Genomic DNA, 27250 nt, shown 5'->3' with positions numbered 1-27250 from the left:
AGATGTTTGAGACCCCAAAGGGACCCCAAAGCTTGGGAGGAGATGTTTGAGACCCCAAAGTGTCCCCAAATCTTGGGAGGAGACGTTTGAGACCCCAAAGGGACCCCAAATCTTGGAAGGAGACGTTTGAGACCCCAAAGTGTCCCCAGCTCCCATTTGAAGACCCCAAAGGGACCCCAAATCTTGGGAGGAGATGTTTGAGACCCCAAAGGGACCCCAAGTCTTGGGAGGAGATGTTGGAAGACCCCAAAGGGACCCCAAGTCTTGGGAGGAGATGTTTGAGACCCCAAAGTGTCCCCAAATCTTGGGAGGAGATGTTGGAAGACCCCAAAGGGACCCCAAATCTTGGGAGGAGACGTTTGAGACCCCAAAGTGTCCCCAAATCTTGGGGGGAGATGTTTGAGACCCCAAAGTGTCCCCAAATCTTGGGAGGAGATGTTTGAGACCCCAAAGTGTCCCCAGCTCCCATTTGAAGACCCCAAAGGGACCCCAAATCTTGGGAGGAGATGTTTGAGACCCCAAAGTGTCCCCAAATCTTGGGAGGAGACGTTTGAGACCCCAAAGTGTCCCCAGCTCCCATTTGAAGACCCCAAAGGGACCCCAAATCTTGGGAGGAGACGTTTGAGACCCCAAAGGGACCCCAAGTCTTGGGAGGAGATGTTGGAAGACCCCAAAGGGACCCCAAGTCTTGGGAGGAGATGTTTGAGACCCCAAAGTGTCCCCAAATCTTGGGAGGAGACGTTTGAGACCCCAAAGGGACCCCAAATCTTGGAAGGAGACGTTTGAGACCCCAAAGTGTCCCCAGCTCCCATTTGAAGACCCCAAAGGGACCCCAAATCTTGGGAGGAGATGTTTGAGACCCCAAAGGGACCCCAAGTCTTGGGAGGAGATGTTGGAAGACCCCAAAGGGACCCCAAATCTTGGGAGGAGATGTTTGAGACCCCAAAGTGTCCCCAAATCTTGGGAGGAGACGTTTGAGACCCCAAAGTGTCCCCAGCTCCCATTTGAAGACCCCAAAGGGACCCCAAATCTTGGGAGGAGATGTTGGAAGACCCCAAAGGGACCCCAAGTCTTGGGAGGAGATGTTGGAAGACCCCAAAGGGACCCCAAGTCTTGGGAGGAGATGTTTGAAGACCCCAAAGGGACCCCAAATCTTGGGAGGAGACGTTTGAGACCCCAAAGTGTCCCCAGCTCCCATTTGAAGACCCCAAAGGGACCCCAAATCTTGGGAGGAGATGTTGGAAGACCCCAAAGGGACCCCAAGTCTTGGGAGGAGATGTTGGAAGACCCCAAAGGGACCCCAAGTCTTGGGAGGAGATGTTTGAAGACCCCAAAGGGACCCCAAATCTTGGGAGGAGACGTTTGAGACCCCAAAGTGTCCCCAGCTCCCATTTGAAGACCCCAAAGGGACCCCAAATCTTGGGAGGAGATGTTGGAAGACCCCAAAGGGACCCCAAATCTTGGGAGGAGACGTTGGAAGACCCCAAAGGGACCCCAAATCTTGGGAGGAGATGTTTGAGACCCCAAAGTGTCCCCAAATCTTGGGAGGAGACGTTTGAGACCCCAAAGTGTCCCCAGCTCCCATTTGAAGACCCCAAAGGGACCCCAAATCTTGGGAGGAGACGTTGGAAGACCCCAAAGGGACCCCAAATCTTGGGAGGAGATGTTTGAGACCCCAAAGTGTCCCCAAATCTTGGGAGGAGACGTTTGAGACCCTGAAGTGTCCCTAAATCTTGGGAGGAGATGTTTGAGACCCCAAAGTGTCCCCAACTCCCATTTGAAGACCCCAAAATGTCCCCAAATCTTGGGGGGAGATGTTTGAGACCCCAAAGTGTCCCCAGCTCCCATTTGAAGACCCCAACGGGACCCCAAAGCTTGGGAGGAGATGTTTGAAGACCCCAAAGGGACCCCAAAGCTTGGGAGGAGATGTTTGAGACTCCAGAGTGTCCCCAAATCTTGGGAGGAGATGTTGGAAGACCCCAAAGGGACCCCAAATCTTGGGGGGAGATGTTTGAGACCCCAAAGGGATCCCAACTCTTGGGAGGAAATGTTTGAAGACCCCAAAATGTCCCCAAAGCTTGGGAGGAGATGTTTGAGACCCCAAAGTGTCCCCAAATCTTGGGAGGAGATGTTGGAAGACCCCAAAGTGTCCCCAGCTCCCACTTGAAGACTCCAGGATATCCCCAACTCCCGTTTGAAGACCCCAAGAAGTCCCCAACTCTCCTCAAAATCCATTTTTAGATCCCAAAGTGTCCCCAGATCTTGGGAGGAGACGTTTGAGGACCCAACTCCCGTTTGAGGACCTCAAACTGTTCCCAACTCCCATTTGAAGATCCCAAGATGCTCCCAACCCCCATTTGAAGACTCCAAGATGTCCCCAACCCCTGTTTGTAGACTCCAAAGTGACCCTGACTCTTGGGAGGAACCATCTGAAGACCCCAAGATGCTCCCAAGTCTCCTAAAGATCCATTTGAAGACCCTAAAGTGTCCCCAGCCCCCATTTGAAGACCCCAAGATGTCCCCAACTCTCCTCAAGATCCATTTGAAGACTCCAAGATGTCCCCAACTCCCATTTGAGGACCCCAAAGTGTCCCCAACTCTTGGGAGGAGACATTTGAAGACCCCAAAATGTCCCCAACTCCCGTTTGAAGCCCCCAAAGTGTCCCCAACTCCCATCTGAAGACCCCAAGATGTCCCCAACTCCCCTTTGAAGACCCCAAGATGTCCTCAACTCTCCTCAAGATCCATTTGAAGACCCCAATGTCCCCAACTCTTGAGAGGAGCCATTTGAAGACCCCAAAATGTCCCCAACTCCCATTTGAAGACCCCAAGATGCTCCCAACTCTCCTCAACATCCATTTGAAGACCCCAAGATGTCCCCAACCCTTTTGAAGACCCCAAAGTGTCCCCAACTCTTGGGAGGAGACGTTTGAAGACCCCAAAGTGACCCCAACTCCCATTTGAGGACCCCAAGAGGCTCCCAACTCTCCTAAAGATCCATCTGAAGACCTCAAGATGCTCCCAACTCTTGGGAGGAGCCGTTTGAAGACCCCAAGATGCTCCCAACTCTCCTCAACATCCATTTGAAGACCCCAAGATGTCCCCAACCCTTTTGAAGACCCCAAAGTGTCCCCAACTCTTGGGAGGAGACGTTTGAAGACCCCAAGATGTCCCCAATCCCCATTTGAAGATCCCAAGATGCCCCCAACTCTTGGGAGGAGCCATCTGAAGACCTCAAGATGTTCCCAACTCCCATTTGAGGACCCCAAACTGTTCCCAGCTCTTGGAAGGAGCCGTTTGAAGACCCCAAGATGTCCCCAACTCTCCTCAAGATCCATTTGAAGACCCCAATGTCCCCAACTCTTGAGAGGAGCCATTTGAAGACCCCAAGATGTCCCCAACCCTTTTGAAGACCCCAAAGTGTCCCCAGCTCTTGGGAAGAGATGTTTGAAGACCCCAAAGTGACCCCAACTCCCATTTGAGGACCCCAAAGTGACCCCAACTCTTGGGAGGAGATGTTTGAAGATCCCAGGATGTCCCCAACTCCCATTTGAAGACCCCAAGATGTCCCCAACTCTCCTCAAGATCCATTTGAAGACCCCAAAGCGTCCCCAGCTCTTGGGAGGAGCCATCTGAAGACCCCAAGATGCTCCCAACTCTTGAGAGGAGCGAGTTGAAGACCCCAAAGTGTCCCCAACTCCCATTTGAGGACCCCAAAACATCCCCAACTCCCATTTGAGGACCTCAAACCCTTCCCAGCTCTTGGGAGGAGCCACTTGGGGACCCCAAAACGTCCCCAAACTCCCAGAACGAGCCCCTCAATGACCCCAACCGGGACCACTGACCCCTCCCACGAGCACGCCCTGCCCCGGGCCGTGTCCCCTCCACGTCCCCCGCGTCCTCCCTGCCCCTCACTTCTTCTCGAAGGCCTTGTTGGAGGGTTTGAGGGTGGCCAGGTTCTGGAACTCGACGCTCTCGCCGGCCAGCCCGTCCTCGCCGTAGCGCAGCTGCACCACCTGGTTGATGGAGTTCCTGACGGTGGCGTCGTATTTCACCATCACCGACTCCATGGACTTGATCAGACGCCGCTGGATGTAGCCTGGGAAGGGTGGGAAGGGGTCAGGAGGCATCTCAGGAGGGTTTGGGAGTCTCCAGGAGGCATCTGAGGAGGGTTTGGGGTCTCCAGGAGGCATCTGGGGAGGGTTTGGGTGTCCCCAGGAGGCATCTGAGGAGGGTTTGGGGTCTCCAGGAGGCATCTGAGGAGGGTTTGGGAGTCTCCAGGAGGCATCTGAGGAGAGTTTGGGGTCTCCAGGAGGCATCTGGGGAGGGTTTGGGTGTCCCCAGGAGGCATCTGAGGAGGGTCTGGGGTCTCCAGGAGGCATCTGAGGAGGGTTTGGGAGTCTCCAGGAGGCATCTGAGGAGGGTTTGGGTGTCCCCAGGAGGCATCTGAGGAGGGTTTGGGAGTCCCCAGGAGGCATCTGAGGAGGGTTTGGGGATCCTGGAGGCATCTGGGGAGGGTTTGGGGTTTCTAGGAGGCATCTGGGGAGGGTTTGGGGATCCTGAAGGTCTCCAGGAGGCATCTGGGGAGGGTTTGGGGATCCTGGAGGTCTCCAGGAGACATCTGAGGAGGGTTTGGGATTTCCAGGAGGCATCTGAGGAGGGTTTGAGGTTTCCAGGAGGCATCTGGAGAGGGTTTGGGGTCTCCAGAAGACATCCGAGGAGCATTTTGAGCTCCTGGAGACATCTGAGGAGGCTTTGGGGTCTCCAAAAGGCATCTGGGGATCCTGGAGGTCCCCAGGAGGCATCTGGGGAGGGTTTCGGAGTCCCCAGGAGGCATCTGAGGAAGGTTTGGGGCCTCCAAGAGGCATCTAGGGAGGGTTTGGGGATCCTGAAGGTCTCCAGGAGGCATCTGAGGAGAGTTTGGGGGGCCCCCAGGAGGCATCTGAGGAGGGTTTGGGGTCTCCAGGAGGCATCTGGAGAGGGTTTGGGGATCCTGGAGATATCTGGGGAGGGTTTGGGGTTTCTAGGAGGCATCTGGGGAGGGTTTGGGGATCCTGAAGGTCTCCAGGAGACATCTGAGGAGGGTTTGGGATTTCCAGGAGGCATCTGAGGAGGGTTTGGGGTTTCCAGGAGGCATCTGGAGAGGGTTTGGGGTCTCCAGAAAACATCCGAGGAGCATTTTGAGCTCCTGGAGACATCTGAGGAGGCTTTGGGGTCTCCAAAAGGCATCTGGGGATCCTGGAGGTCCCCAGGAGGCATCTGGGGAGGGTTTCGGAGTCCTCAGGAGGCATCTAGGGAGGATTTGGGGATCCTGAAGGTCTCCAGGAGGCATCTGGGGAGGGTTTGGGGATCCTGGAGGTCTCCAGGAGACATCTGGGGAGGGTTTGGGGTTTCCAGGAGACATCTGGGGAGGGTTTGGGGATCCTGGAGGTCTCCAGGAGACATCTGGGGAGGGTTTGGGGTTTCCAGCAGGCATCTGGGGAGGGTTTGGGGATCCTGAAGTTCTCCAAGAGGCATCTGGGGAGGGTCTGGGGATCCTGGAGGTCCCCAGGAGGCATCTGGGGAGGGTTTCAGAGTTCCCAGGAGGCATCTGAGGAGGGTTTGGGGCCTCCAAGAGGCATCTAGGGAGGGTTTGGGGATCCTGAAGGTCTCCAGGAGGCATCTGAGGAGGGTTTGGGGATCCTGGAGACATCTGGGGAGGGTTTGGGGTTTCTAGGAGGCATCTGAGGAGGATTTGGAGCCTCCAGGAAACATCTGAGGAGGGTTTGTGGTTTCCAGGAGGCATCTGGGGAGGGTTTGGGATCCTGGAGGTCTCCGGGAAGCATCTGAGGAGGGTTTGGGGCCTCCAGGAGGCATCTGGGGAGGGTTTGGGATCCTGGAGGTCTCCGGGAAGCATCTGAGGAGGGTTTGAGGTTTCCAGGAGGCATCTGGGGAGGGTTTGGGGCCTCCAGGAAACATCTGAGAAGGGTTTAGGAGTCCCTAGGAAACATCTGGGGAACATTTGATATCTCCAGGAGACATCTGAGGAAGGTTTTAATCTCCTGAAGACACCTGAGGAACCTTCGGAGCCACCCAAGCTCTCCCCCGGTGACATTTTGGAACCCTGCAGATCCTTGGGGTGGCATTTTTGGACATTCCCAAAGCTCCTCGGCTTGAGGAGGACACTGACCGGTCTCGGCCGTCTTCACGGCCGTGTCGATGAGACCTTCCCGCCCACCCATGGCGTGGAAGAAGAACTCGGTGGGGGTGAGACCGGCCAGGTAGGAGTTCTCCACGAAGCCGCGGCTCTCGGGGCCGTAATCGTCCTTGATGAAGTGAGGAAGCGTCCGGTGCTTGAAGCCAAACGGGATCCGTTTGCCCTCCACGTTCTGCTGGCCCACCACGGCGATGACCTGAGGAGAAGACAACCGGGTGAGGACATTGTGGGATATCTCCAGGTGAAGGAGGTGAAGGGACAACCCCAAAGTTTGGGTTGGTTGAGGAGTTCCAAGGGGAACGTCAAGGGAAGGAGGGGAAAAAGGTTCTTGAGATGTTTGAAGAGGCCAAGATGCTGCCAAGTGTCTTGAAGGTCCGTTTGAAGATGCCAAAACGTCTCGGGGGGGATCTCCAAGGTGGCACCAGGACACCCCAAAATTCCTGAGAACTCCATGAAATTCCTGAGGGCTCCATGAGATATCTCAGAGAGGTTTGGAGTGGTGGGAACCATCCAGGGAATGGGGCTGAGATGTCCCTGGAGATGCTCCAAAGCCACCCAAAATATCTTGGGAGAACCTCCAAGGTGGCACCAGGACACCCCAAAATTCCTGAGGGCTCCATGAAATTCCTGAGGGCTCCATGAGATATCTCAGAGAGGTTTGGAGTGGTGGGAACCATCCAGGGAATGGGGCTGAGATGTCCCTGGAGATGCTCCAAAGCCACCCAAAATATCTTGGGAGAACCTCCAAGGTGGCACCAGGACACCCCAAAATTCCTGAGAACTCCATGAAATTCCTGAGGGCTCCATGAGATATCTCAGAGAGGTTTGGAGTGGTGGGAACCATCCAGGGAATGGGGCTGAGATGTCCCTGGAGATGCTCCAAAGCCACCCAAGATGTCTTGGGAGAACCTCCAAGGTGGCACCAGGACACCCCAAAATTCCTGAGGGCTCCATGAAATTCCTGAGGGCTCCATGAGATATCTCAGGGGGGTTGGGAGTGGTGGGAACCATCCAGGGAATGGGGCTGAGATGTCCCTGGAGATGCTCCAAAGCCACCCAAAATATCTTGGGAGAACCTCCAAGGTGGCACCAGGACACCCCAAAATTCCTGAGGGCTCCATGAAATTCCTGAGGGCTCCATGAGATATCTCAGGGGGGTTGGGAGTGGTGGGAACCATCCAGGGAAAGGGGTCAAAAGGTCCTTGAGATGCTCCAAAGCCACCCAAAGCCACCCAAAATGTCTTGGGAGGACCTCCAAGGTGGCACCAGGACACCCCAAAATTCCTGAGAACTCCATGAAATTCCTGAGGGCTCCATGAGATATCTCAGAGAGGTTTGGAGTGGTGGGAACCATCCAGGGAATGGGGCTGAGATGTCCCTGGAGATGCTCCAAAGCCACCCAAGATGTCTTGGGAGAACCTCCAAGGTGGCACCAGGACACCCCAAAATTCCTGAGGGCTCCATGAAATTCCTGAGGGCTCCATGAGATACCTCAGGGGGGTTTGGAGTGGTGGGAACCATCCAGGGAATGGGGCTGAGATGTCCCTGGAGATGCTCCAAAGCCACCCAAAATATCTTGGGAGAACCTCCAAGGTGGCACCAGGACACCCCAAAATTCCTGAGGGCTCCATGAAATTCCTGAGGGCTCCATGAGATATCTCAGGGGGGTTTGGAGTGGTGGGAACCATCCAGGGAATGGGGCTGAGATGTCCCTGGAGATGCTCCAAAGCCACCCAAAATGTCTTGGGAGGACCTCAAAAGTGGCACCAGGACACCCCAAAATTCCTGAGAACTCCATGAAATTCCTGAGGGCTCCATGAGATATCTCAGAGAGGTTTGGAGTGGTGGGAACCATCCAGGGAATGGGGCTGAGATGTCCCTGGAGATGCTCCAAAGCCACCCAAAATGTCTTGGGAGGACCTCAAAAGTGGCACCAGGACACCCCAAAATTCCTGAAGACTCCATGAGATATCTCAGGGGGGTTGGGAGTGGTGGGAAAGTTCTCCAAAACCCCACGGGAAACCCGCCCAAACTCCATCAAGTTACTGCAGGAACCTCCTAAAGCCCCCTGAGATCCTCCTGGATCCCCTCAACGACCCCCAGGACACCTCAAACCTGGGGGATGTCGGTCTTGGAGCTCCTGGTGTCCAAAAGCACCTGAGAACCTCCAGAACATCCCAAAAATCTCCACAAAACTCCACAAGATCCTGTGGATCCACAGGATCCCCCCAAGATCCTCCAGGAACCTCCCCCAGCCCCACATGGAGCTCCCCAAGATCTTCTGGAGCTCCTCAAACCTAGGAGATGTCGATCTTGGACCTCCTGGTGTCCAAAACCACCTCAGAACCTCAACAAGATCCCAAAAATCTCCACAAAATTCCACAGGAACCACCCCAAACCCCCTGAGATCCTCCAGGAACCGCCCCAAACCCCACATGGAGCTCCCCAAGATCTTCTGGAGCTCCTCAAACCTGGGAGATGTCGATCTTGGACCTCCTGGTGTCCAAAACCACCTGAGAACCTCAACAAGATCCCAAACAACTCCACCAAACTCCACAAGAACCTCCCCAAACCCCACATGGAGCTCCCCAAGATCTTCTGGAGCTCCTCAAACCTGGGCGACGTCGATCTTGGACCTCCTGATGCCCAAACCACCTCAGAACCTCCAGAACATCCCAGATAAATCCACCAAACTCCACAGGAACCGCCCCAAACCCCCTGAGATCCTCCAGGAACCGCCCCAAACCCCACATGGAGCTCCCCAAGATCTCCTGGAGCTCCTCAAACCTGGGAGATGTCGATCTTGGACCTCCTGATGCCCCAAACCACCTGAGAACCTCATCAAGATCCCAAACAACTCCACCAAACTCCACAGGAACCTCCTGAGATGATCTTGGAACCCTCTGGAGCTCCCCAAACCTGGGAGACGTCGATCTTGGACCTCCTGATGCCCCAAACCACCTCAGAACCTCAAGAACATCCCAAAAACTCCACCAAACTCCACAAGAACCTCCCCAAACCCCACATGGAGACCTCCCCAAGATCTCCTGGAGCTCCTCAAACCTGGGCGACGTCGATCTTGGAGCTCCTGATGCCCAAACCACCTCAGAACCTCCAGAACATCCCAGATAAATCCACCAAACTCCACAGGAACCGCCCCAAACCCCCTGAGATCCTCCAGGAACCGCCCCAAACCCCACATGGAGCTCCCCAAGATCTTCTGGAGCTCCTCAAACCTGGGAGATGTCGATCTTGGACCTCCTGATGCCCCAAACCACCTGAGAACCTCAACAAGATCCCAAACAACTCCACCAAACTCCACAAGAACCTCCTGAGATGATCTTGGAACCCTCTGGAGCTCCTCAAACCTGGGAGACGTCGATCTTGGACCTCCTGATGCCCCAAACCACCTCAGAACCTCAACAAGATCCCAAAAACTCCACCAAACTCCACAAGAACCTCCCCAAACCCCACATGGAGACCTCCCCAAGATCTCCTGGAGCTCCTCAAACCTGGGAGATGTTGATCTTGGAGCCCTTGGCCCCCGAGACCACCATGGATTTGAAGTTGTTGTACTCGGACAGGGACTTCTGGGCCGAGGAGCCGGTCTTGTCGCGGGCGTCGTTGAGGATCCGGTTGACCTGGTTCTCGAAGGTCTGCCGGAGGGTGTTGCCCGGCGTGGGCTCCAGCTCGTTGTTGTGGGCCTTCTCGATGACCTGGAGATACCAAAAAAAACCACCCCAAAAAAGGTCAACAACTCCAAAAAGCCTCGGAATTCCTAAAAAGCTCCAGGAGATTGTTGGGAGATGGCCTTGGAGGGTGCTGGGGTCCAAAAGTACCTGAGAAGCTCCAGAGGATCTCAAAGAGCTCCAGAAAATCCCCAAAATCGCCACAAAATTCCAGAGGAACCACCCCAAACCCCACATGGAGCTCCTCAAACCTGGGAGATGTCGGTCTTGGACCTCCTGGTGTCCAAAACCACCTGAAAAGCTCAACAAGATCCCAAAGATCTCCACAAAATTCCACAGGAACCGCCCCAAACCCCACATGGAGCTCCCCAAGATCTTCTGGAGCTCCTCAAACCTGGGAGATGTCGATCTTGGACCTCCTGGTGTCCAAAACCTCAACAAGATCCCAAAGAAATCCACAAAATTCCAGAGGAACTCCCCAAACCCCACATGGAGCTCCCCAAGATCTTCTGGAGCTCCTCAAACCTGGGAGATGTTGGTCTTGGACCTCCTGGTGTCCAAAACCACCTGAGAACCTCAAGAACATCCCAAAAACTCCACAGGAACCTCATGAGATCTTCTTGGAACCCTCTGGAGCTCCTCAAACCTAGGAGATGTCAATCTTGGACCTCCTGGTGTCCAAAAGTACGTGAGAAGCTCCAGAAGATCCCAAAGAACTCCACAAAATGCCACAGGACCCGCCCCAAACCCCACGTGGAGCTCCCCAAACCTGGGAGATGTCGATCTTGGACCTCCTGGTGTCCAAAACCACCTGAAAAGCTCAACAAGATCCCAAAGATCTCCACAAAATTCCACAGGAATTCCACAAAATCCCAAAAATCTCCACAAAATTCCACAGGAACCGCCCCAAACCCCACATGGAGCTCCCCAAGATCTCCTGGAGCTCCTCAAACCTGGGAGATGTCGGTCTTGGACCTCCTGGTGTCCAAAACCTCAACAAGATCCCAAAGAAATCCACAAAATTCCAGAGGAACTCCCCAAACCCCACATGGAGCTCCCCAAGATCTTCTGGAGCTCCTCAAACCTGGGAGATGTTGGTCTTGGACCTCCTGGTGTCCAAAACCACCTGAGAACCTCAAGAACATCCCAAAAACTCCACAGGAACCTCATGAGATCTTCTTGGAACCCTCTGGAGCTCCTCAAACCTAGGAGATGTCAATCTTGGACCTCCTGGTGTCCAAAAGTACATGAGAAGCTCCAGAAGATCCCAAAGAACTCCACAAAATGCCACAGGACCCGCCCCAAACCCCACGTGGAGCTCCCCAAACCTGGGAGATGTCGATCTTGGAGCTCCTGGTGTCCAAAACCACCTGAAAAGCTCAACAAGATCCCAAAGATCTCCACAAAATTCCACAGGAATTCCACAAAATCCCAAAAATCTCCACAAAATTCCACAGGAACCGCCCCAAACCCCACATGGAGCTCCCCAGGATCTTCTGGAGCTCCTCAAACCTGGGAGATGTTGGTCTTGGACCTCCTGGTGTCCAAAACCTCAACAAGATCCCAAAGAAATCCACAAAATTCCAGAGGAACTCCCCAAACCCCACATGGAGCTCCCCAAGATCTTCTGGAGCTCCTCAAACCTGGGAGATGTTGGTCTTGGACCTCCTGGTGTCCAAAACCACCTGAGAACCTCAAGAACATCCCAAAAACTCCACAGGAACCTCATGAGATCTTCTTGGAACCCTCTGGAGCTCCTCAAACCTAGGAGATGTCAATCTTGGACCTCCTGGTGTCCAAAAGTACGTGAGAAGCTCCAGAAGATCCCAAAGAACTCCACAAAATGCCACAGGACCCACCCCAAACCCCACGTGGAGCTCCCCAAACCTGGGAGATGTCGATCTTGGAGCTCCTGGTGTCCAAAACCACCTGAAAAGCTCAACAAGATCCCAAAGATCTCCACAAAATTCCACAGGAATTCCACAAAATCCCAAAAATCTCCACAAAATTCCACAGGAACCGCCCCAAACCCCACATGGAGCTCCCCAGGATCTTCTGGAGCTCCTCAAACCTGGGAGATGTTGGTCTTGGACCTCCTGGTGTCCAAAACCTCAACAAGATCCCAAAGAAATCCACAAAATTCCAGAGGAACTCCCCAAACCCCACATGGAGCTCCCCAAGATCTTCTGGAGCTCCTCAAACCTGGGAGATGTTGGTCTTGGACCTCCTGGTGTCCAAAACCACCTGAGAACCTCAAGAACATCCCAAAAACTCCACAGGAACCTCATGAGATCTTCTTGGAACCCTCTGGAGCTCCTCAAACCTAGGAGATGTCAATCTTGGACCTCCTGGTGTCCAAAAGTACGTGAGAAGCTCCAGAAGATCCCAAAGAACTCCACAAAATGCCACAGGACCCACCCCAAACCCCACGTGGAGCTCCCCAAACCTGGGAGATGTCGATCTTGGAGCTCCTGGTGTCCAAAACCACCTGAAAAGCTCAACAAGATCCCAAAGATCTCCACAAAATTCCACAGGAATTCCACAAAATCCCAAAAATCTCCACAAAACTCCACAGGAACCGCCCCAAACCCCACATGGAGCTCCCCAAGATCTTCTGGAGCTCCTCAAAGCTGGGAGATGTTGGTCTTGGACCTCCTGGTGTCCAAAACCACCTCAGAACCTCAAGAAGATCCCAAAGAACTCCACAAAACTCCACAGGAACCACCCCAACCCCCCTGAGATCCTCCAGGAACAGCCCCAAACTCCTTGAAGGTTCCTCCAAATTCCTGGGAGTTCCTCATGGAACTGGGGGTGGTGGGAGCACCTGGGATGGGGTTGAGACGACTCTGGAGATGCTCCAGATCCTCCCAGAACGTTCTGGAGATGCTCCAGATGGACCCAGGAAGTTCTGGAGACTCCAAACCCAGCCAGAATGTTCTGGAGATGCTCCAGCTCCACCCAGGAAGTTCTGGAGATGCTCCAGGTCCTCCCCAGAAGTTCTGGAGACCCCAAATCCACCCAGAAAGTTCTGGAGAGGCTCCAGATCCCCCCAGGAAGTTCTGGAGATGCTCCAGATCCTCCCCAGAAGTTCTGGAGACCCCAAATCCACCCAGGAAGTTCTGGAGATGCTCCAGATGGACCCAGAAAGCTCTGAAGATGCTCCAGACCCACCCAGAACATCCTGGAGATGCTCCAAAATCCACCCAGAGATCCCAAAATGTGGGTGGCACACCCCAAACCCCCCCCCCAATCCCCCTCCCCACCACCCCCTTGAGGTGACCCACCAGAGAACCTCCAAGAACCTCAGGAATTCCCCCCCCAAAAATCCCCCAAATTCCCACCCGAAGAACCCCCAAAATCCCAACCCGGGCGTGTCCCAGAAGCACCCGGAGGTCCTCCCAGAAGTCCCACCTCGATGACGTCCTGCTTGGCCTTCTTGATGGTGTTCTGGATGTCCTGGTAGGTCTTGGCGTCGGCGATGGAGTCACCGATGCCGATGGTGTGACCTGGAGGGGACGTTTGGGGTTCAAAGGGGGGGTCCCCCAAAACTCGAGGTCCTCTCCAAGTGCACATCTGACCCCATCCCACCCCAAAAAACCAAGCCTGGGTCGGGGTCTGGTCACGCTGGAGGATAAAAGGGGGGACATGGAGACAACGAGGTCACCAAGGGGAGGTCTCAGCCACACATGGACACCCCCAGGGGACACCCAAATCCCACCAAGGTGGGACCTGAGAAGGTCCCCAGGTGACCAAACCCCCATTTGGTGCCACCAGGAGAGGTCCCAACCCTCTGTGGACCTCCTGAAGATCCCCCAGAGCCCCCAAAAAGGGGCTTCAAAGACTCTCCAAGTCCCTCTTGCCCCAAGAACGAGGTCCAAGGATCACCAGGGACACCCAAATCCCACCAAGGTGGGACCTGAGAAGGTCCCCAGGTGACCAAACCCCCATTTGGTGCCACCAGGAGGGGTCCCAACCCTCTGTGGACCTCCTGAAGATCCCCCAAAGTCCCCAAAAAGGGGTCCAAGGACCACCAGGGACACCTGAGTTCCACCAAGGTGGGACCTGAGAAGGTCCCCAGGTCCCTGAACCCCCATTTGGTGCCACCAGGAGGGGTCCCAACCCTCTGTGGACCTCCTGAAGATCCCCCAAAGTCCCCAAAAAGGGGTCCAAGGACCACCAGGGACACCTGAGTTCCACCAAGGTGGGACCTGAGAAGCTCCCCAGGTGACCAAACCCCCATCTGGTGCCACCAGGAGGGGTCTCACCCCTCTGTGGACTCCCTGAAGATCCCCCAAAGTCCCCAAAAAGGGGGCCAAGGACCACCAAGATCTCAAGAATGACCTTGAGGTGCCAACCCCACCGTGACCCCTCAGCAGGACCTTCCTGACCTTTGAGGTGCCAACCCCACCGTGACCCCCCCTTGAGGTGCCAACCCCACGGTGACCCCTCGGTAGGACCCTGCTGACCCTCGATGAGCAGCCAGTTGTTGATGACGGTCTGGATGTTGCTGTAGAAGAGGCGCGTGGTGTCGTGGCCCATCTCCAGGTAGGAGATGTGCACCAAGGAACCGGCCGACGTCCCCAAGGACTTCTTGCACAAGATGCCCATGATGAGCTCCCCGTTCTCCACGATCACCTGGTGGTGGGGTGGGACATTCGAACCAAGAGGGGTCGTCAGGAGGTCAAGAGATGAGAGAAGTTCAACATTTCCACCCTCCTGGAGCACCTCAAAACCACCCTGAAGTCTACGAAGTTCTCCTCAAGCAGAGGAAGGCCCACCAAAGTCTTCTCAGAGCACCCAAAACACCACCGAAGTCTTCTCAGAGCACCCAAAACACCACCAAAGTCCTCTCAGAGCACCCAAAACACCCTCAGGTCCCACCAAAGTCCTCTCAGAGCACCCAAAACACCACCAAAGTCTTCTCGGAGCACCCAAAACACCACCAAAGTCCTCTCAGAGCACCCAAAACACCACCAAAGTCCTCTCAGAGCAGCCAAAACACCACCAAAGTCTTCTTGGAGCACCCAAAACACCACCAAAGTCTTCTCGGAGCACCCAAAACACCACCAAAGTCTTCTCGGAGCACCCAAAACACCACTGAAGTCTTCTCAGAGCACCCAAAACACCACCAAAGTCTTCTCGGAGCACCCAAAACACCACCAAAGTCTTCTTGGAGCACCCAAAACACCACCGAAGTCTTCTCAAGAGCACCCCAAATCACCCTCGAGTCCCACCAAAGTCCTCTCAGGGCACCCCAAACACCAGCAAAGTCCTCTGAGACCACCCCAAATCACCCTCAAGCTCCATCAAAGCCCCCTCAAGTCCCACCAAAGCCCCGTGAGAACACCCCGAATCACCCTCAAGTCCCACCAAAGTCCTCTTGGACCACCCTCAGGTCTCACCAAAGCCCACTCAGACCATCCCAAAGCCCACCAAAGTCCTCTCAGAGCACCCCAAAGCCCATCAAAGTCCTCTCAGACCACCCCAAATCACCCTCAGGTCCCACCAAAGCCCCCTCAGATCACCCCAAGCCCCTCCAGAACACTCTCAAGTCCCACCAAAGCCCCCTCAAACCATCTCTGCACCCCACCAAACCCCCCTAGACTTCCTCACATCCCACCAAAGCCCCCTCAAGTCCCACCAAAGACCCGTCAAACCACCTTTACACCCCACCAAGCCACTCTAGACCTCCTCACATCCCACCAAAGCCCCCTCAGATCACCCCAAACCCCACCAAAGCCCCCTCAGATCACCCCAAAACCCCCTCATATCACCCCAAGCACCTCCAGAACACTCTCAACTCCCACCAAAGCCCCCTCAAACCATCTCTGCACCCCACCAAACCCCCCTAGACCTCCTCAAATCCCACCAAAGCCCTCTCAGATCACCCCAAGCCCCACCAAAGCCGCCTCAGATCACCCCAAACCCCTCCAGAACACCCTCAAGTCCCACCAAAGACCCCTCAGGTCCCACCAAAGACCCCTCAAACCATCTCTGCACCCCACCAAGCCACTCTAGACCTCCTCAAATCCCACCAAAGCCCCCTCAGATCACCCCAAAGCCCCCTCAGATCACCCCAAGCCCCTCCAGAACACTCTCAAGTCCCACCAAAGCCCCCTCAGATCACCCCAAACCCCACCAAAGACCCCTCAAACCATCTCTGCACCCCACCAAGCCCCCCTAGACCTCCTCAAATCCCACCAAAGCCCCCTCAAACCACCTTTACACCCCACCAAGCCCCCCTAGACCTCCTCAAACCTCCCTCCAGAGCCTCGCCGGGTGCTCACCTTGGTGTCCCCGGGGGAGATGTGTTTGTAGGGGCCGCTGTCCTCGTCGTCGGGGTGGGTGCTGTGGGTGCGGATGCAGTTGATGTGGCCCGGGATGATGAGGGAGAAGATTTGCTTCCCTGTCCAGAGCGGGCGCGGCTTCAGGATGGCCGGTTGGGGCACCTTCCCGTCCCACGTGGACAGGAACATCAGCAGGTTCATCACCTCGCCCTGAAGGACACCCCAAAAGCACCCCAAAACTGTCATCAATCCAGAAGAACCCATAAATACCCCAAAATATCCTAAAAATGCCCAAAAATGCCCCAAAAATCCCTTCCAGGATGGAGCCTTGGGGCACCTTCCCGTCCCACGTGGACAGGAACATCAGCAGGGCATCACCTCGCCCTGAGGGACACCCCAGAACCACCCCAAAACACCCCAAAACCACCTCAAAAGTGTCATCAATCAAGAAAAAACCATAAATACCACAAAATATCCTAAAAATGCCCCAAAATGCCCCAAAATCCCTTCCAGCATGGAGGCTCGGGGCACCTTCCCATCCCACGTGGACAGGAACATCAGCAGGGCATCACCTCGCCCTGAAGGACACCCCAAAACCATCCCAAAACACCCCAAAACCACCTCAAGACACCCCAAAACCACCTCAAACCAACCCCAAACCACCTCAAATCACCCTAAAAACCCCAAAACGACCCCAAAAACCGACCCTCTCCAGGAAGACGTCCCTCTGGGTGAACTTGCGAACGCGTATCCTGAACTAAACCCCATAAACACCTACCCGAAACCCCCTCAAACCAACCCCAAAACCACCTCAAACCAACCCCAAACCATCCTAAATCACCCTAAACTGCCCAAAAAAGCCCCAAAACGACCCCAAAACCGACCCTCTCCAGGAAGACGTCCCTCTTGGTGAACTTGCGCACGGCCGTCAGCGTGTCCTGAACTAAACCCCACAAACACCTGCCCTAAAACCCCTCAACTCCAACCCCAAACCAACCCCAAAACCACCTCAAACCAACCCCAAACCACCCTAAATCACCCTAAACTGCCCAAAAAAGCCCCAAAACGACCCCAAAACCGACCCTCTCCAGGAAGACGTCCCTCTTGGTGAACTTGCGCACGGCCGTCAGCGCGTCCTGAACTAAACCCCACAAACACCTGCCCTAAACCCCCTCAACTCCAACCCCAAACCAACCCCAAAACCACCTCAAACCAACCCCAAACCATCCTAAATCACCCTAAACTGCCCAAAAAAGCCCCAAAACGACCCCAAAACCGACCCTCTCCAGGAAGACGTCCCTCTGGGTGAACTTGCGCACGGCCGTCAGCGCGTCCTGAACTAAACCCCACAAACACCTGCACTAAACCCCCTCAACTCCAACCCCAAAACCACCTCAAACCAACCCTAAATCCCCCTAAAAAGCCCCAAAACGACCCCAAAATCCCCAAAACGATCCCAAAAGCCGCCCCTCTCCAGGAAGACGTCCCTCTGGGTGAACTTGCGCACGGCCGTCAGCGCGTCCTGAACTAAACCCCACAAACACCTGCCCTAAACCCCCTCAACTCCAACCCCAAACCAACCCCAAAACCACCTCAAACCAACCCCAAACCATCCTAAATCACCCTAAACTGCCCAAAAAAGCCCCAAAACGACCCCAAAACCGACCCTCTCCAGGAAGACGTCCCTCTTGGTGAACTTGCGCACGGCCGTCAGCGTGTCCTGCACGATGCCCATGACGGGCCGGTTGCTCTGGGGGGTGACGATCATGCGGGGCACCATGGCGAGCTCCTGGATCTCCGCCCGCGTCTCCAGCGACTGCGGCAGGTGCAGGTTCATCTCATCGCCGTCGAAATCGGCGTTGTAGGGCGTGGTGACGCTGCGGGGACAGCGGGGTCAGTGGGGGCAGCGGGGACATCGGGGATGTTGGGGACATTGGGGACGTTGGGGACATCGGGGACGTTGGGGACATTGGGGACATCGGGATAAGGGACATTGGGGCCATGGGACAAGGGCAGGTGCAGGTTCATCTCATCGCCGTCGAAATCGGCGTTGTAGGGCCTGGGGACGCTGCGGGGACAGCGGGGACATCAGGGACGTCGGGGTCATTGGGGATGTTGGGGTCATCGGGGACGTTGGGGTCATCGGGGACATTGAGGACATGGGGACATCAGAGATATTGAGGACATTGAGGACTTCTGGGATGTGGGACATGGGAACATTGAGGACATCGAGGACATTGGGGACATGGGGACATCAGAGATATCGAGGACACGGGGACATCGGAGATGTTGGGGACATCGGGGACATCGGGATAAGGGACATTGGGGCCATGGGACAAGGGCAGGTGCAGGTTCATCTCATCGCCGTCGAAACCGGCGTTGTAGGGCCTGGGGACAGCGGGGACAGCGGGGTCAGTGGGGACATCAGGGATGTGGGACATGGGGTCATTGGGGTCACTGGGACATGGGGACATCAGGGATGTGGGACATGGGGTCATTGGGGTCACTGGGACATTGGGGTCACTGGGACATTGGGGTCACTGGGGTCACTGGGACAGGGGGCCATGGGGTCATTGGGGTCACTGGGACATCGGGGTCATTGGGAGATTGGGGTCACTGGGAGACTGGGGTCACTGGGGTCACTGGGACATTGGGGACATTGGGGCCATGGGGTCACGGGAACATTGGGGTCACTGGGGACATTGGGGCCATGGGGTCACGGGAACATTGGGGTCACTGGGACAGGGGGCCATGGGGTCACTGGGACATTGGGGTCACTGGGGACATTGGGGTCACTGGGGTCACTGGGACAGGGGGCCATGGGGTCATTGGGGTCACTGGGGACATTGGGGCCATGGGGTCATTGGGGTCATTGGGGTCACTGGGACATGGGGCCATGGGGTCATTGGGGTCACTGGGGTCACTGGGACATGGGGGTCACTGGGGTCACTGGGGTCACTGGGGACATTGGGGTCATTGGGGTCACTGGGGACATTGGGTCATTGGGGTCACTGGGGACATTGGGGTCATTGGGGTCACTGGGACAGGGGGCCATGGGGTCATTGGGGTCACTGGGGACATTGGGGTCATTGGGGTCACTGGGACATGGGGCCATGGGGTCATTGGGGTCACTGGGGACATTGGGGTCACTGGGGACATTGGGGTCACTGGGGTCACTGGGACATTGGGGTCATTGGGTCATTGGGGTCACTGGGGTCACTGGGACATTGGGGCCACTGGGACATTGGGGTCACTGGGGACATTGGGGTCACTGGGGTCATTGGGTCATTGGGGCCACTGGGACATTGGGGTCACTGGGGACATTGGGGTCACTGGGGACATTGGGTCATTGGGGCCATGGAGTCATTGGGGTCACTGGGACATTGGGGCCACTGGGACATTGGGGTCACTGGGACATTGGGGTCATTGGGGTCATTGGGTCATTGGGGTCACTGGGACATTGGGGTCACTGGGGACATTGGGGTCACTGGGGACACTGGGGACATTGGGGTCACTGGGACATTGGGGTCATTGGGGTCACTGGGGACATTGGGGTCACTGGGACATTGGGGTCACTGGGGACACTGGGGTCACTGGGGCCACTGGGACATTGGGGCCACTGGGACATTGGGGTCACTGGGGACATTGGGGTCACTGGGGTCACTGGGGTCATTGGGTCATTGGGGTCACTGGGACATTGGGGTCACTGGGACATTGGGGTCACTGGGACATTGGGGTCACTGGGGTCACTGGGGTCATTGGGTCATTGGGGTCACTGGGACATTGGGGCCACTGGGACATTGGGGTCATTGGGGTCACTGGGACATTGGGGCCATGGGGTCACTGGGGTCACTGGGGACATTGGGGTCACTGGGACATTGGGGTCACTGGGGTCACTGGGACATTGGGGCCACTGGGACATTGGGGTCACTGGGGACATTGGGGTCACTGGGGTCACTGGGGTCATTGGGTCATTGGGGCCACTGGGACATTGGGGTCACTGGAGGGACTCGGGGCAGGGTTCATCTCATCCCCATCAAAGTCGTTTTGGGGAGGTTTTGGGGTTTTTCAGGGCGGTTTTGGGGTTTTTTACCTCAGGTTCAGACGGAAGGTGGATCAGGGCAGGATTTGGGGTGGTTTTGGGATATTTTTGGGGTCAAATTTAAACAGAGGATGAACCAGGGCAGGATTTGGGATGATTTTGGGGTAATTTGGGGGTTTTAGGGTGGTTTTGGGGGTGTTTTACCTCAGGTTCAGATGGAAGGTGAACCAGGGCAGGATTTGGGGTAATTTGGGGGTTTTAGGGTGGTTTTTGGGGTGTTTTACTTCAGGTTCAGACGGAAGACGGCCCAGGGCAGGATTTGGGGTAATTTTTGGGGGTTTTAGGGCGGTTTTTGGGGTGTTTTACCTCAGATTTAAACATTAAATGGCCCAGGGCAGGATTTGGGATCATTTTGGGGTAATTTGGGGGTTTTTAGGGTGGTTTTTGGGGTGTTTTACCTCAGGTTCAGACTGAAGGTGGCCCAGGGCAGGATTTGGGGTAATTTTGGGATGTTTTTGGGATGTTTTACCTCAAATGTAAACAGAAGGTGGACCAGGGCAGGATTTGGGATGATTTTGGGGTAATTTTAGGGGTTTTAGGGTGGTTTTTGGGGTGTTTTACCTCAGATTTAAACAGAAGATGAACCAGGGCAGGATTTGGGATAATTTTGGGGTAATTTTAGGGGTTTTAGGGTGGTTTTGGGGGTGTTTTACCTCAGGTTCAGGACGGAAGACGGACCAGGGCAGGATTTGGGTGATTTTGGGGTAATTTTAGGGGTTTTAGGGTGGTTTTTGTGGTGTTTTACCTCAGGTTCAGACAGAAGGTGGACCAGAGCAGGATTTGGGGTGATTTTGGGGTTTTTAGGGTGATTTTGGGTGTGTTTTACCTCAGATTTAAACAGAAGATGAACCAGGGCAGGATTTGGGATAATTTTGGGGTAATTTTAGGGGTTTTAGGGTGGTTTTGGGGGTGTTTTACCTCAGGTTCAGGACAGAAGACAGACCAGGGCAGGATTTGGGTGATTTTGGGGTAATTTGGGGGTTTTAGAGTGGTTTTTGGGGTGTTTCACCTCAGGTTCAGACAGAAGGTGGACCAGGGCAGGATTTGGGGTGATTTTGGGGTTTTTAGGGTGATTTTGGGTGTGTTTTACCTCAGGTTCAGACGGAAGGTGGATCAGGGCAGGATTTGGGGTGATTTTGGGGTAATTTTAGGGGTTTTTGGGGTGGTTTTTGGGGTGTTTTACCTCAGATTTAAACATTAAATGGCCCAGGGCAGGATTTGGGATCATTTTGGGGTAATTTGGGGGTTTTTAGGGTGGTTTTTGGGGTGTTTCACCTCAGGTTCAGACAGAAGGTGGCGCAGGGCAGGATTTGGGGTAATTTTGGGATATTTTTGGGATGTTTTACCTCAGATTTAAACAGAAGAAAAACCAGGGCAGGATTTGGGGTGGTTCTGGGGTAATTTGGGGGTTTTTGGGGTGGTTTTTGGGGTGTTTTACCTCAGGTTCAGACGGAAGGTGGCCCAGGGCAGGATTTGGGATCATTTTGGGGTAATTTGGGGGTTTTTAGGGTGGCTTTTGGGGTGTTTTACCTCAGGTTCAGACGGAAGGTGGATCAGGGCAGGATTTGGGATGATTTTGGGGTAATTTGGGGGTTTTTAGGGTGGCTTTTGGGGTGTTTTACCTCAAGTTCAGACGGAAGGTGGCCCAGGGCAGGATTTGGGATGATTTTGGGGTAATTTGGGGGTTTTTAGGGTGGCTTTTGGGGTGTTTTACCTCAGGTTCAGACGGAAGGTGGACCAGGGCAGGATCCTGACCCTGTGGCCCATCATGGACATCTTGTGTAGGGTCGGCTGCCGGTTGAAGATCACGATGTCCCCGTCGCACATGTGACGCTCCACCTGTCCCCAAAACACCCCAAAAATGAGAAACACCCCAAAAATGAGGGACACCCCAAAACTGAGGGACACCCCAAAAACGGAGAGGGTTTTCCCAAAAAATGAAAGATTTCCTCAAAAAATGGGGGGGGTCAAGGGGAAAAAAAACGAGGGATTGAACCCCAAAATCAGCAATTAAACCTCAAATCCAGAGCTCTGAACCCCAAATCCACAGCTCTGAACCCCAAAATCAGGGATCGAACCCCAAAATCAACGACTGAACCCCAAATCCAGAGCTCTGAACCCCAAAATCAGGGATCGAACCCCCAAATCCACAGCTCTGAACCCCAAAATCAGGGATTGAACCCCAAATCCAGAGCTCCAAACCCCAAAATCAGCAATTAAACCCCAAATCCAGAGCTCTGAACCCCAAAATCAGCGACTGAACCCCCAAATCCACAGCTCTGAACCCCAAAATCAGGGATTGAACCCCAAAATCAGCGACTGAACCCCAAAATCAACAACTGAACCCCAAATCCAGAGCTCCAAACCCCAAAATCAGGGATTGAACCCCAAATCCAGAGCTCTGAACCCCAAAATCAACGACTGAACCCCAAATCCAGAGCTCCAAACCCCAAAATCAGGGACTGAACCCCAAATCCACAGCTCCAAACCCCAAACCCAACCCTCTACCCCACAGTTTTGGGGTCCCCTGCTGGTTTTTGGCATCCCTGAGTTTTTGGAGTCCCTCCCCTGTGGTTTTTTGGGGTCCTCCCCTGATTTTGGGGTTTTTTGGGGTGCTGACTTTTGGGGGTTTTTTTGGGGTCATCCCCTGACTTTTGGGGGTTTTTTTGGGGTCCTCCCCTCATTTTGAGGTTTTTTTGGGGTCCTCCCCTGATTTTGGGGGGTTTTTTGAGGTGCTGATTTTGGGGTTTTTTTTGAGGTCCTCCCCTGATTTTGGGGGGTTTTTTGGGGTGCTGATTTTGGGGTTTTTTTTGAGGTCCTCCCCTGATTTTGGAGGTTTTTTGAGGTGCTGATTTTGGGGTTTTTTTTGAGGTCCTCCCCTGACTTTTGGAGGTTTTTTGAGGTGCTGACTTTTGGGGTTTTTTTTGAGGTCCTCCCCTGATTTTGGGGGGTTTTTTGGGGTGCTGATTTTGGGATTTTTTTGGGGTCCTCCCCTGATTTTGGGGTTTTTTGGGGTGCTGACTTTTGGGGGTTTTTTTGGGGTCATCCCCTGACTTTTGGGGGTTTTTTTGGGGTCCTCCCCTCATTTTGAGGTTTTTTTGGGGTCCTCCCCTGATTTTGGGGGGTTTTTTGAGGTGCTGATTTTGGGGTTTTTTTTGAGGTCCTCCCCTGATTTTGGGGGGTTTTTTGGGGTGCTGATTTTGGGGTTTTTTTTGAGGTCCTCCCCTGATTTTGGAGGTTTTTTGAGGTGCTGATTTTGGGGTTTTTTTTGAGGTCCTCCCCTGACTTTTGGAGGTTTTTTGAGGTGCTGACTTTTGGGGTTTTTTTTGAGGTCCTCCCCTGATTTTGGGGGGTTTTTTGGGGTGCTGATTTTGGGATTTTTTTGGGGTCCTCCCCTGATTTTGGGGGGTTTTTTGAGGTGCTGATTTTGGAGGTTTTTTTTGAGGTCCTCCCCTGATTTTGGGGGGTTTTTTGAGGTGCTGATTTTGGGGATTTTTGGGGTCCTCCCCTGACTTTTGGGGGGTTTTTTGAGGTGCTGACTTTTGGGGGTTTTTTTTGAGGTCCTCCCCTGATTTTGGGGGGTTTTTTGAGGTGCTGATTTTGGGGGTTTTTTTTGAGGTCCTCCCCCGATTTTGGGGGGTTTTTTGAGGTGCTGACTTTTGGGGGTTTTTTGGGGTCCTCCCCTGACTTTTGGGGTTTTTTTTGGGGTCCTCCCCTGATTTTGGGGGGTTTTTTGAGGTGCTGATTTTGGGATTCTTTTGAGGTCCTCCCCTGAGTTTTGGGGGGTTTTTTGAGGTGCTGATTTTGGGATTTTTTTGAGGTCCTCCCCTGATTTTGGGGGGTTTTTTTGGGGTGCTGACCTTGTAGCCGATCTGCAGGTGGAGGTCGCTGGGTTTGGGGTGGAAGCGGAGGTCGATCCTGTCCCCGTTGTCCCTGATGATGTATTTGGCCCCCGGGTATTGACTGTTCCCCCTGCGCACCAACTCCTGCAGCCTGCGGGGGTTTTGGGGGAAATTGAGGGGATTTTGGGAATCAAGGGTTCACCCCATAATCCACCAGAGTCTCCCTGAGAAGGATTTGTGGGGTTTCCAAGGGGTTTGGGATGGTTTTGGGTTCTTGGGATCAGCCCCAAAACGACGCTGATGTCGTCAGGGGATTTTGGGGGTTCTTTAGAACGCCCCCAGATTGCTCCAATCAGCCCAAAATCACCCCAAATCCCACCAGAGCATCCTAAAGGTTCTCAAATCGTCCCCAAACTGCTTCAAATCTGCCCTAAAATAACCCAAATGTCCCCCAAAAGCTCCGCAAAGATTCTTTAAATCCCACTAAATTCACCCAGATCGGCCCCACTCCTTAAATTCATCCCAAATTCACCCAGATCTGCCCCAAAGTCCCCGAATTTCCCCCCAAATCTCCCCGAATTTTCACCAAATCTACCCAGATCTGCCCCAAACGCCACCAAAGCTCCCCCAAATGCCCTCAGACCCCTCAGATCAGCTCCAAACACCCCATAAATCCCCCCAAACCCCCCCCAGGTCACCTCAATCGATGTTGAAAGGGGTGAAGATCTCACCAAAGGTCGCGTTGGGGGCGATGGAGCAGGAAAAGCTCTCCCAAAACCCCATAAATCACCCCAAAATCCCACAAATCCATCCTAAAACCCCATAAATCACTCCAAACACCCCATAAATCCATCCCAAAACCACATAAATCCATCCCAAAACCACATAAATCCATCCTAAACCCCATAAATCCATCCCAAAACCTCATAAATCCATCCCAAAACCCCATAAATCCATCCCAAAACCTCATAAATCCATCCCAAAACCCCATAAATCCATCCCAAAACCTCATAAATCCATCCCAAAACCCCATAAATCCCCTATAAACACCCCAAACCCCACCTGTCGATGTTGAAGGGGGGGACGATCTCACCAAAGGTCACATTGGGCGGCAACGGAGAAGGGAACGCTCTCCCAAAACCCCACAAATCACCCAAACCACCCCATAAATCCATCTCAAAACCCCATAAATCCATCCCAAAACCTCATAAATCCATCCCAAAACCCCATAAATCCATCCCAAAACCCCATAAATCCATCCTAAAACCCCATAAATGCCCACCTGTCGATGTTGAAGGGGGGGACGATCTCACCAAAGGTCACATTGGGCGGCAATGGAGAAGGGAACGCTCTCCCAAAACCCCACAAATCACCCAAACCACCCCATAAATCCATCCCAAAACCCCATAAATCCATCCCAAAACCCCATAAATCCATCCTAAATCCCCATAAATCCATCCTAAACCCCATAAATCCACCCCAAAACCCATAAATCCCCTATAAATTCCCCCAAACCCCACCTGTCGATGTTGAAGGGGGTGACGATCTCGGCGAAGGTCATGTTGGCGGCGATGGAGCGGGGAACGCTCTCCCAAAACCCCATAAATTCACCCCAAAACCCCATAAATCCACCCCAAAACCCCATAAATCCACCCCAAAACCCCATAAACGCCCACTTGTCGATGTTGAAGGGGGTGACGATCTCACCAAAGGTCACATTGGGCGGCAATGGAGAAGGGAACGCTCTCCCAAAACCCCATAAATCACCCAAACCACCCCATAAATCCACCCCAAAACCCCATAAATCCATCCCAAAACCCCATAAATCCCCTATAAACAGCCCCAAACCCCACCTGTCGATGTTGAAGGGGGTGACGATCTCGGCGAAGGTCATGTTGGCGGCGATGGAGCGGGGAACGCTCTCCCAAAACCCCACAAATCACCCAAACCACCCCATAAATCCAACCTAAAACCCCATAAATCCATCCCAAAACCCCATAAATCCAACCTAAAACCCCATAAATCCATCCCAAAACCCCATAAATCCATCCCAAAACCCCATAAATCCATCCCAAAACCCATAAATCCATCCCAAGACCCCATAAATCCCCTATAAACACCCCCAAACCCCACCTGTCGATGTTGAAGGGGGAGACGATCTCGGCGAAGGTCATGTTGGCGGCGATGGAGCGGGGAACGCTCTCCCAAAACCCCACAAATCCATCCCAAAACCCCATAAATCCATCCCAAAACCCCATAAACCCATCCTAAAGACCCCATAAATCCATCCTAAAGACCCCATAAATCCATCCTAAAACCCCATAAATCCATCCCAAAACCCCATAAATCACCCCAAAACCCCATAAATCACCCCAAACACCCCATAAATCCATCCTAAAACCTCATAAATCCAACCCAAACCACCCCATAAATCCAACCCAAACCACGCCATAAATCCATCCTAAAAATCTCATAAATCACTCCAAACCACCACATAAATCCAACCTAAAACCTCATAAATCCATCCCAAAACCTCATAAATCCATCTCAAAACCCCATAAATCCATCCCAAAACCCCATAAATCCATCTCAAAACCCCATAAATCCATCCCAAAACCCCATAAATGCCCACCTGTCGATGTTGAAGGGGGGGACGATCTCACCAAAGGTCACATTGGGCGGCAACGGAGAAGGGAACGCTCTCCCAAAACCCCATAAATCACCCAAACCACCCCATAAATCCACCCCAAAACCCCATAAATCCATCCCAAAACCCCATAAATCCACCCCAAAACCCCATAAATCCACCCCAAAACCCCATAAATCCCCTATAAACAGCCCCAAACCCCACCTGTCGATGTTGAAGGGGGTGACGATCTCGGCGAAGGTCATGTTGGCGGCGATGGAGCGGGGAACGCTCTCCCAAAACCCACAAATCACCCAAACCACCCCATAAATCCAACCTAAAACCCCATAAATCCATCCCAAAACCCCATAAATCCATCCCAAAACCCCATAAATCCAACCTAAAACCCCATAAATCCATCCCAAAACCCCATAAATCCACCCCAAAACCCCATAAATCCCCTATAAACACCCCCAAACCCCACCTGTCGATGTTGAAGGGGGTGACG

The 27250-nt window shown here is 53.8% G+C and overlaps 1 protein-coding gene across 1 annotated transcript in view; it reads right to left on the bottom strand.

Moving 5' to 3' along the window:
• The window catches only part of POLR2A (RNA polymerase II subunit A), an 81922-nt gene that overhangs the window by 27678 nt on the left and 26994 nt on the right, over window positions 1–27250 (bottom strand). The window contains exons 9-19 of the mRNA XM_048290367.1: window positions 26968–27035; window positions 25970–26035; window positions 24135–24267; window positions 21989–22113; window positions 17839–18049; window positions 16173–16382; window positions 14352–14520; window positions 13297–13391; window positions 9709–9912; window positions 6170–6392; window positions 3916–4099 (exon numbers count right to left, since the gene is read on the bottom strand). Coding sequence (XP_048146324.1) covers window positions 3916–4099; window positions 6170–6392; window positions 9709–9912; window positions 13297–13391; window positions 14352–14520; window positions 16173–16382; window positions 17839–18049; window positions 21989–22113; window positions 24135–24267; window positions 25970–26035; window positions 26968–27035 — 1688 coding nt within the window. The remainder of the gene's footprint in view (window positions 1–3915; window positions 4100–6169; window positions 6393–9708; window positions 9913–13296; window positions 13392–14351; window positions 14521–16172; window positions 16383–17838; window positions 18050–21988; window positions 22114–24134; window positions 24268–25969; window positions 26036–26967; window positions 27036–27250) is intronic.

This window comes from Corvus hawaiiensis, chromosome 38 (genome assembly GCF_020740725.1).
Source record: "Corvus hawaiiensis isolate bCorHaw1 chromosome 38, bCorHaw1.pri.cur, whole genome shotgun sequence".
NCBI classification, from domain to species: domain Eukaryota; kingdom Metazoa; phylum Chordata; class Aves; order Passeriformes; family Corvidae; genus Corvus; species Corvus hawaiiensis.
This window is presented reverse-complemented; position numbering and strand designations above follow the sequence as displayed.